The sequence below is a fragment of the Sinocyclocheilus grahami genome, unplaced genomic scaffold (genome assembly GCF_001515645.1).
Source record: "Sinocyclocheilus grahami isolate Dianchi unplaced genomic scaffold, SAMN03320097.WGS_v1.1 scaffold27.1, whole genome shotgun sequence".
NCBI lineage: Eukaryota > Metazoa > Chordata > Actinopteri > Cypriniformes > Cyprinidae > Sinocyclocheilus > Sinocyclocheilus grahami.
In genome coordinates, this window is record NW_015505206.1 from 3,415,145 (window position 1) to 3,426,999 (window position 11,855).

General features: G+C 37.1%; 1 protein-coding gene across 1 annotated transcript in view; it reads right to left on the reverse strand.

The window, feature by feature from the left end:
- Positions 1 to 9,025: 9,025 nt before the first annotated feature.
- Positions 9,026 to 11,855, reverse strand: part of LOC107568433 (germ cell-specific gene 1-like protein) — a 21,049-nt gene continuing 18,219 nt past the window's right edge. Inside the window, exon 5 of the mRNA XM_016254407.1 lies at positions 9,026 to 10,159. Coding sequence (XP_016109893.1) covers positions 9,804 to 10,159 — 356 coding nt within the window. The 3' untranslated portion in view covers positions 9,026 to 9,803. The remainder of the gene's footprint in view (positions 10,160 to 11,855) is intronic.

An 11,855-nucleotide genomic window follows, 5' to 3' on the forward strand; every position in this document is an offset into this window, starting at 1 on the left:
AAACATTACTGCTCTAGAGGAGATCTGCATGGAGGAATGGGCCAAAATACCAGCAACAGTGTGTGAAAACCTTGTGAAGACTTACAGAAAACATTTGACCTCTGTCATTGCCAACAAAGAGTATATAACAAAGTATTGAGATGAAATTTTGTTATTGACCAAATACTTATTTTCCACCATAATTTGCAAATAAATTCTTTAAAAATCCTACAATGTGATTTTCTGGATTTTTTTTTCTCATTTTGTCTCTCATAGTTGAGGTATACCTATGTTGAAAATTACAGGCCTCTCTCATCTTTTTAAGTGGGAGAACTTGCACAATTGGTGGCTGACTAAATACTTTTTTTCCCCACTGTATGTGGGGGCGTGTTCGAACGAGCCGTTTTAGGTAGGTGTGGCTGACTCTTAACTTTTATAAAGAATATCTCTTTGGATTTGAGACTTTAGTCTTTGCAACTTTACAGATCTTCTGTATGCGCCAAGAGCTTGTAACACTAAAAGAAAAAAAGAAAAAATGAAATCGCATCATATGACCCCTTTAAGAATAGGAGAGAATAATAGAAATTAATATAGATAGCATTCAAGAATTCAAGAAGAATTGAAAGTATTGTTCTTAAAGTTCATAAAGTGTAAACATACGTTATGCGTGTATGTTTCACACAGAATCACATACATCACATTATTTGCACTGGTAGCATGGTAACAAAATGTTCGCACAAATGATTAAAATGTTCCGGAAATATTCAGTCCTGACAAATGACTGCTACCATTTGCATTGGTACAACACATTGCAGGGAAGCTGTGCAAATGAACTGTGTAAAAGTGCTTTCTATTGAGTGCATTACATTAGCTGCATACATTAGTACATTATAGCTGGTGCTATGAAAGCCATAGTTATATGGCAGGAAAGTTCTGTGTATCAATTATATAAATGAGAATATGTCAGAAGATAATGCTCAGAGAATGTAAACACCATGTGATATGAGCTACAGTCTGATGTACAATTGCAACTGCAGCCAAAGGAGCACAAATCAGTTAAAGAAATGGTGTGATGTGATATGAGCTACAGTCTGATGTACAATTGCAACTGCAGCCAAAGGAGCACAAATCAGTTAAAGAAATGGTGTGAAATGGGTTTTCTTTGTAAACATGCGCGCTAGATGGATGATCTTGATCGTTTTCAGCATCTCGCACGAGACACTATGTTCTAAAAACCTGACACTGGAGTTAAGTGTTTAAACTTTAAAATATAAAATAATAAAATGAAATGAGAAAAATTCAAATAAAATGCAGATTCACCCTTTGACAGTAGGTGGCGCTTACAGAATATTAGAATATCCCACTCTGTTTGCTTGGAGATGCATAATTGAATTCTGCTGTAGCTTCGTTTTGAGCTATTTTCGTTGACGGAGTAAAAATACACAAATTAATTGGCAATATTGTCTCCAAAATGTAAGGTACTCAATATAAACTTATATAAACTTAAACGTTATTTATGGAATTGTTTTCTAAAAGAAATATCACACCCGGTGTAAGATGGAAAACCAGTGGCAAGGAATGGCAAGAAACACCATCAGGGCTTGTCCAGTCTAGTTAGGCAGATTTTGGACACAAGCACCTGAACCATCTGTAGCTCTTCAGGATTAATCAATCCATTGATCTAATTGACGGAGAATTCCAGCGAGTGTGTCACTGAGACCGCAGTTAACAAATGACAAATGAACTGGGGTGCCATCAGTTCCAATTAGTCTCACAATGTGACTCCACAATACATTGCTTATGAGGGGATTTAATTCATGTGAATAAAGCTATCGATTGCAGGCTAAAGATAGAAATTAGCATGTATCATTACAAATATTCCTGCACTCTCATTTTTACAAAGCACCAATTTTCTTCCCCAAATGAAGGTTTTTATAGTATTAGTTTTATTTACGTTACCCATGTCATGAATTTACATAGAATTTCAAAGTACAAAAGCTTTTGGTACAAGTTGTCTCCTCTGCCATATATTAAAGACTAATTAGATTTATTTACATTTGCTGTGCTGTGCCCTTGAACATGCTGCTGGATGTAACTCAATCTTGCAGTATTTGTGTCTTAAAGAGAATATGTAGCCCAGTTGCTTTTGGCATCTTCCTCAGATCAGGCATGCATTTCACTAGAATAAAGAAAGATCTCTTCAAGGTTGTTTTAAATCAGCCACACTAAAGCTAGTACCTTTTTTCTGCTTTCTGCAAATCAGCTACTGAGCTTATTGAATGTGAATATTAATCATGTGGTGGCAAGGAATTAATGTTTTAGAATCAAAGATTTTATGTTACACAAGAATCATTTTTGTAATGTTTTTTTTAGAAACCATTATCAATGTATTTTTCAAATGAATTGCATAATTGATATAGGCTAGCTATGTTGTGGATGTGCATACTAAATCTCATGTTCTCATAATAAGTAGAGTCATTTAACCTTATCTCACAGAACTAAAGTAGCTTATATATTATATATTAAAATAATGGATGGTTTCTAGTTATAACCAGAATAACCGAAAAATAAAGAGGGAGTCAGTGGTGATCTCAGTAATAGCTCTGAACCACTGACTGAGAGAGTCTGATTCAACCTGATTGCACCTTGTGACTTTTTTGACAGATACATTTAAAAAAAGAATGCTTTCATTATGTTTGTTAGTGAATCAGATGTTGCAGACAGGAGGCTGATGATATCTGATGAAACCAACACAATTTAACGGCAATTTGTATTTTTCATTTTAGAGAATTACTGGGTAATTTGTATGATATCATATACACATGTTCATACAATCTGCTTACACCCCAGTGACTATTATGTTTAGTGGTGGACCTTCATGCTTAATTAAAAAAAAACAAATTTACATGTTTTTCTATTTCATACAAAATCTGCACTTAAAAATGGTTTTCCTGTGAGTTTGGGTTGGATGAAATGGCATACCCATGTACAATTTTCTTGACCGACGACATTCTTGTTCGGAACCCTGAAAGCTAGAATATTTATTTTTTCTTTTCTTTAACTGAAATAAAACGTTTTGTATGTATGCAGCCCTGCTACACCAAACCACACAGTTTAATAACTGTGCCTAATAGGGTATGCATGAATGAACTATCCCTAGAATTGGCATATTCCCACTGAACAAAAGTAATTAAATGTGAAGAGTGGTAGACAATGTCATAATGCCCTCATAAATGATTCAGCATTGTAGATGAGTATAATAAACGAAAGAATGTTTCAGAGGCAGCTCTGTTGTGTTTCCAGAAAGCTTCTGCAGTTCAGTTAATATGCTCCAGATTGCACAACTATAAAACTCTGCACTGATAAAATATATGCAGGTTTTCAGACGGGCCACTCTGAAGCTGAGCTATGAGAGAGGGATACAGCCCCCTTCTTTGTGACTGCTTGCATAAATCTCCTGTATCCGTTAAGAAGTGGTCAGTGATGCAGTGCAAAACACGCTAGTTTTTTCCCCTGTAAGTCTATCTTTTAAATGAATATTGACATAGAAGGCCAGTGGCCTTGTTGTAATTCTGTAGCAGTTAAATTTTCAGCTGTCAATTATTGTTGCAAAAAGAAAATATAGTGAGAGAGAGAGAGAGAGCGAGCAAGTTTCCATTCCAGGGCCTATTCCTGTCCTACAGATGGAGTTGTTTGATTTGACCATCCATCAAGCTCTGATAAGACTTTTGATTATTCTCCGTCTGGAGCATATGTCAGGATCTGAGAGACCAATTGAAATCCCATGATGATGGAGAGAACAGTCTATCTGACATCAAATTACAGAGCATCTTGTGTAGATAAAACGTACATGGGTGTTTCTTCAACTGTGAGTGCATTTAGCCCTGTGGACATTTTTAAAAGTATATTTAATTTGTCTGCTAACAGCATCCAACATTTCATCTTTTTCATTTTTCACTGAAACTGTTGTCTCCTTGGTAAAAAAGTATACTAATTTTAAAAAAGACTTGATAAAACTAATTTACTGTATATTATATTTATAACATTTATTATTACCCTAATTAAAAAGATGCCATAATACATTTATTTCATACTAAGTATAATTCAAATCCATTAGCATATTATTATTTTAGTATATTATAGGAGTATGTCTTTTTGCACAATGCATATTATGCCTAAAATGTGTTTTAATGTCACTTTTGATGAGGATTGTATGATCTTTGAATAATTTTGGTCTTTAAATGCAAAATATTTAAAGTGTACCTGAAGTACTTGCAATAGTTCCACTTTAGCACAATCAAATATATTAAGTGTATCTTTAGTTGGACTTCAGCACTACTTCCGCACAATTAAAGTGCATTAAGCCCAAAATTAGTTGTTCCAATTTAGTACACTTGAAGTATACCAGTTTAGTATAGTAAAAGTACAATTGCAGGGTATTTTTATTTAGCACATAAATATGTAAATGTATTTGTAGTATACTTAGCATGATATAAATGTATTTCAGATACATTTTAGTATATTTTTTCACTAGGGTAGTTTTACTATTATTTATTGTAAAAATGTCTTGCCGTTATTTTTGAAAAACAGCAAAAGTGTTGAAAACCACATACCGTGCCCAAAGAAACACCCACATATTTGAGTCCTTAAGAATTGGTGTTAATCTGAAAACAGCACATCCTGTTTAAAGGGGTCATATGATGTGATTTCAATTTTTTCCTTTCTCTTTGGAGTGTTACAAGCTCTTGGTGCATAAAGAAGATCTGTAAAGTTGCAAAGACTAAAGTCTCAAATCCAAAGAGATATTCTTTATAGAGATTAAGAGTCAACCACGCCTACCTAAAACGGCTCGTTCTAACACGCCCCCACATGTCTAGGTCACGATATGGGAATATTTGCATAACGCCGCCCAAATGTTCACGCAAAGAAAGAAGGTGCAACTTTTATTCTCGCTGTAGTATTGTTGTTGCCGCCGCCGCCATGTCGTAGAGATGCTGTGTGCTTCGTTGTGAAAGCGAAACTACTTTGTTTGGTCTTCCAAAAGAGGACGATATCTGCTTCGTCATACCTGGAGCTGATCCGTGCTGGTCGCTGAGAAAATACATTAACTTCGCGCTGTGGATCGCCGGATCGGCTTTCACCGTGGATGAATCGGAGTCCAGCCCGGGGTCTTGACATGTGGTTGCCGCAAGCCCGCCGGACGCTCCTTTGTCGAATCCGCCAGCAGCGCTGTTCTCAAGCCCACCCGCTGTTCCTCACTCTAGGCCTCCGGCCTCCGCTCACTCTAGGCCGCCGTGTGTGATGCTGTGTGTTTCGTTGTGAAAGCGGCCGGCTGTTCTGACTGAAAGACTGTAAGTAACGTTTTCATATTTAAAGGACTTGCCACTGACGATTCAAACGCGAGTTTTGAGCAGTGTAGAGTAGCGCTTGTTGTTTGTCATTTCTCCGATCACAAATGCAGACATGGTTTTATGTTTACGCGGCGTGATTCACCGCGTAAAAAGACAGTATAAGTCATTACAATCCGTAATTATGTCCCCACTGGATGCAACAAATGTTTATAATGAGTTTTAATGTTTTTGTCTCATCGCTCTGGCCTGACAGGGCATCATCACAGTATGTGAGGGGCGTAACATTTCCGTCACACGCTTGAGGTATTCGGCCAATCACAACGCACTGGATAGCTGGCCAATCAGAGCACACCTCGCTTTTCAGAACGATGAGCTTTGTAAAAATTGACGCGTTTCAGAAAGGCGGGGCATAGAGGAGAGACAATAATGAACAGTATGTGGAAAATAATGTGTTTTTTAACCTTAAACCGCATAAACATTTCATTACACCAAATACACAAAATAATGTTCTTTTTAGCAACATCATATGACCCCTTTAAAGGAATAGATTTCACATGATATTAAAGACTTTAATAATAGTCATTTAAGAATATAGCATATGAGTTTTATGGACAACTTGTTGCTTGTTTAGACTTTAGAACGCCTTGCCATGAACTTTAATTTGAAAGAATTCACAACACTTCTTAAATATGCCTCTTTTTGTTTTCTACAGAAACAACCGACGGGTCAGGAACAACAAGAAGGTAAATAGCTAAGGACAAAATGTATATATTTTTTTCAAAGGAACTCTCACTTGTGGTTGCATTACCATCCTACAATTAGAAATTGTTTGATTTATTCAATCTGGTAATGATTTATGCCATGTCATTGGAAATGATTGTCATTACACCACAGCCAGTATCTCTGGTTTCATGTGCAGCACGCTGCTTATTTTCAACCTCCATTTCACCCACGGCAAGGAACATAATTTATTATAATTTACATGTCTTAATTACTGTTATTTGAGCAACATCGGGGGCAGGAAGCGCGAGAGATTCCTCTCATCTGCAAAGGAGAATAAAGCTGGATCTCAGGCCAGTCATACCTTCAGACGTAGTCGTATCATGGCGACAGGGATGCCAGTCGCTTCTGTCCGCCTAATGAAAATTACACAAATGACCCTTCCAGCGGCCGTCTCGAAACGGCCCTGCAGCAGGTGCACCTCATAAACTCTTTCAGCTGCATTTCATTACCTACCATGACTAAACATTATGTAAATGGCGAATATATGCTCTGAAAACAATTGCGGTCTGTCGTTTTGTATGTGGATAAAAGGAAGGCAATTTTAGACCGTTTTGGTTTCATCCTTGCTGTACAAATGAGTTTCTTTGTTTTGCGCATAATTTGCAGAACTGAAAGTTATAATACTGTAAGCGATGCCGCGAGGCGAGAGACACACTGCTGATGCACTTTAATTAGTGATGGCTTCTCCTTGATTTATCACCAAACCGTGATGAATTTCTCCTCTCCCTCTGCGCTATCTCTTGCCCCAAATGCCAGCTCATTGTGTTTCATCTCCAGGGCTGAAATTGAGCCTGTGCCGCATGACCCTTCCTGTAAAACATAATGAAAGCAGCTTTGTATTGTTTGCTTTGTAAAACCGAATGTGAAAGGAGGCTCTTTTCCATCACTGAACCATCCCCTATCAATGGCAGAGCAGTGTAGTGTTAATTCAGATCTCTCTGTGGTCTGCTGTGAATCCCTGGTGCCATATGGAGATAAATGTAATTGCTTTTCACTTAAGGTAATGATAATCTATGTCCAATAGTACAATGGTCACCCACAGGTCAGCGGTCTAGTTAAAGAGCAATATTATGTAAAATAATCAGAAAAGGCGGATCTGATGCATCACACTGTACTTGGGGCAGATGGCAAGAAAAACCCAGCCGAAACAAAAAATGATGGATGAGGGATGAATAAGAGGATGGATGGATGGATGTCAGCCGATTTTTCCAGATGTGCAGCACGCCTTCAATGGCCCAGCATTGAAAAGCTTGCTATAGATTCTTCCCTGTAGATTTCACCCACTAGAGGAAGCACTTCACTAATGTATGTGCTTATAAAGGCACTATGGACCAGCAAGATGTTATTTGTAACTTGAATATGCATTGATTATAGAAAGCATTCATTAAGTGTTCTCATTAAACATACAGGGCTTTTTTTTAGTAGGGAATTCTAGAAGAGACTGTAATAGAAATCACAGCAGAAGCTTGACTCTGTACTCTTACTAATTCAGACTCACAGTTTGACCACACAATGGCACAATATGTTGTGCCATCTGTAAAGTCTTTGGAAATTTCATAATGAACTCAAGTCGAATGTTAGTGAAGCACGTTCTGTAGGTGTATGTGTGTAATTTCCACTACCAAACAGAACTGCAAAAATAATTACTGTTTTCAAACATTCTTTTGCACGTGCATTCTTCTGTCAATGAGAACGGACTACCCTAATTAAATACTCATTAAATACAGCACAACCAATGAAGTCCATTTTCTGAATTAATGGCTCTTGGTTCTGGTTTGTCAGTTTTTATTAATTTAATGTTACCACATGTTTTTAGTATTCTTTTTTAAATAATTAAGTATTGAATGACTCAAAAGTTATTACAAATATTATTTTTGATCAGTTGGCAATTTCAGTGCACTGTTTTGTATTTTTCCAAACATTAATTCCTTGAATGTTTTAAAGCAAGTCATTCAGATGTTGCTTGGTGATTGTATCAATGCTGATTATTTACACGTCCCACTGGCATACTACTTTTTGCATGTGTAGCAGGGATGTATGGTACTGTAAATTTGGACACGGTGACTGTCTGTAGTTACAGGTTTAAAAAAAAAACTTTATAAGGAATTGCATTAATGTGCAGTGGGGAAAAAAATTACAAAAAAATAGGCTTGCAGATGTTTTGATAATGTATGAAGTTGGGAAAACTGACATCCACTCTCCGTAATAACACAAATGAATGGAAGTGTGCTCGCTGTCTGTACAATTTCACACAATTACATGAGTGTTAAAGAGCGTTACATTAGCATAAGCATCATCTGCTAGCTTTCACACTGCGAGATCAATCCCTTTTAATTTGACTGGCTGTTTGATCTGGGCTTCTGCTGAAGGCATGTTCTACACCATGCAAGCGCTTGCTACAGCAAGCAGTTTTAAGACTTCTAGTGTAATTCAATAGCTTGAATAGCATAAATCCCGAACTCACAGAAAATGATTCACTGAGAAGGACTGCGCTCACAGATATGCTGAGCTCCAGATGTGAAAAAATAACATTCCCAATAATAGCAAATGCAGGATGTCTTCTATCTATCTATCTATCTATCTATCTATCTATCTATCTATCTATCTATCTATCTATCTATCTATCTGTCTGTCTGTCTGTGGCACTTGTGAGATATACAAAGTTGCGATCACCATTTGGGTTGAAAATGTACAAGGCTTTCAATATTTATATTGAATGAAACATTGTTCATGTCTTTTTTCCACAAAACTAAACACTTAATTTTGTGTGACGGTATAAAATGATTCAGTGTGTTTCTAAAGAATAAAGAACTGTTGTGCTTAATTTCCTATATCTTCTAGTCTAAAAACAAACTTGAAAAAATTCAAGATGACAATTTTGTTCCTCTTTTATCAAATGAAAAAGACAGGATTATAGTGCATACATAGATAAATATACAATTTAGTACATTCATTAATAGATAGAATATTCCATTCATTGTATGTACATTAATAAGATGTTCAAAATATTACAAAAGAAAAAATGATTTGGGGTCAGGGTTTACAATCTTGTCACTGACTGCTGCTAATCAAGCCAGTAATGCACGACAATAGACAGAAACAGGCAAAATCCAAGTGGCAGTAAACTTGTATATATAGTGGATGTTGCAACTGAAATGGGCTGTGCTTCTCCTGTGTTCAGCTGCAGCAGTATTGAAGGCAGGATTTAAACGGTACTCTACTCTGCTGTTTGTAACATGAAGGCATATTCAAGCAGATCTCACCAAGGGAGGAGGGCATTTCACGTACTGTGTAAGACCGATAAATACTCAGGAGCATGTCTAGCTGTCAGGGCGAGGGACCGACAGATGCTTTGATGCGGTTTTAGAGGCGCGCACCACTCAGTCTTCACGACAGTGTAAGTCGTATGGTTTTCCCACCTGCCCGTGCAGACCGCAGCTATCTGTCGATGGGGAAAAAACGCTCCCTTTCCGCATGATTTTATTTACAATCACTGATTTCTCTACGCTAAGGCTCAGCTTGTTACCTGCACGCCTCGTTCAATACTGTTACTCATGTCCATTTTTTACCCTCATAATGCGTATCAAAAAAGGGAATTCAACATTCCAACCCCTCGCATCCCAGTTCATCAGTATCCCAAGTTGTCCAGTCCGAGCAAGGCCACCTGTGCAGTACCGAGTTCACGTTCTCTCAGCACTGCTCTTCTCCCAGAGACTCTGTGTTGTCGCTCTGGTCCACCGGAGCCGGAGGGGAGCGCATTTTCCCGCGACTGCTACCATGGCTGCTTCCGTGGCTTGGGTAAACATCTATAGAGCTGGAGATGGACTGGACGGACCTGTCACGGAAGTAATGGAAGGCCTCTGGATCCAGGAAGGTTTGCTCTTCGCGCAGGCCTTGCTCAAAGAGCTTCCGTTTGTGCCTGAACTCAATCACCGTTTTTGTGTAGGAGTTGAGGGTGGTGACGGAGGCAGCCATGCAACAGGTAAATGAGCCCCAGGCCATACTGTAAAACACACACACATGAAAAATATACGAGATTTTACATGCTATTGATTTGCATGTTTTTTTTTAACCATATGATAGCACATTGTCAAACAATGTAAAAAAATTATATTTTTTAAATAAATAAAATTATATTTTATCCAGCATATTGAAAAAATTGTTTTTGAGGCACAGATACTAAAATATAAATCTGAATGTGTATAACACCTGTCAGGCCAACCGTATTCCCCTAAATGTTGTCACAACTAGACTAAAAGAGTTGTCTGAACAAACTAGTTTATACTGAACAATTTATGAGTTACCAGAATGCTTTGCAACATGAACAAATGGTGCAACTGTACAGGCGTATTTGTTTTGCTGTTTGCTGCATTTATTTATGCCGTTTTTTTGTTGTTGTTGTTGTTGTCACGGTTAGTTATTTGTTGATGTTAAGAGCTCATTGTTAAAGTCTATGCCGGTCAAGAAAAACTATTGTAGGGCAAAATGTGTTTCTTTAGAGGAACAGCTTATATTTGCAATAAAAATATTAAATACTTAAAAAAAAAATAATTAACTTTGTAACATAATTAAATACTATTACATTAGTTAAATTACTACACTTTTTGTGTTGATAGGCCTAATTGATCATTCGGTGAGAGAGAAATCTGTAGATTAATTTGTTAGGTCCTTTACCAATGATGTGCTCATTCACAAGCCACTCAAAAGCTTTGTTTAAAGCAGAAACCCAGTCAAGCACTTCAGAAAGAAAAAACGAAAACTATTCATTCTCTTAGTAAAATCGTTAAAAATGAACATCATTTCACTACAGAATGAGACACTGCTAATATTAATGCATATTGCTTTGAGGCTTAAGATGTGTTTTCTAAAATAGCTGCTTTTTTGCTGTGAACTTCTTTGCCAGTTCAAATCTTTATCTATGTTCATTTTTCAGGAATACTAAAGTTGCATTCCCCAAAAAGTGTCTGTGATTTATAGACTGCAAATTACCTTCAGTTTCCAATCAAAAACAGTGAGAGTTCAGTATTTGTACTTGTGAGCTGGGGAAATTAAACCTTGAAGCTAAAACTTCAATTACTCTTTCATTTTCAGGTTCTTACCATTCAGTAAGGTAGTAAAGGTAGTACAGAAATAGAGGGAGAAAACAAGAAATTGGCCAGATGGCAGAGGACAAATGAAGCAATTTTTGCCTAGACTAATGGATGCCAGGCAAGCATCTGTGGTAATTCAGCCAATGTAAATACCACTTTCATGCCTGTCAGAACCCCAATGCATGTCTCTTATATCCAAGTGCCAAAATAACACAAATCATTTGCTGGGAGATCCAGTACAGCCATTCCCTCTCTGCTCTAACAGACAGGCATGGTCCCCAAAAAAAAAAAAAATGACAGAGTCTCACTCCAAAAATTCACTGTAGAGCTGACATGCAACATAAAACACCAATGGAAAAGTTTCTATTTAAGACTTTTTACATTTTTATAAAGGCAGTAAAAGCACTTCAAACTTTATATTGACAGTAACTGGATTTTCACCAAAAAGAAACTCTTGGTCACTGTCTACTGATACCACTAAATGTTTTGTATCCAATTTTGCATTTTGGAATCCAATCCAAGTATCTGACCTACAATATCTTTTTTAATCATATAAAAATGGCAGCATTTCAGAAAATGTAAGCATTTCGGAAATTACAGAAACTTCTGACTGCTAAAAATTCAGCTTTGCCATCACAGGAATAAATTACAT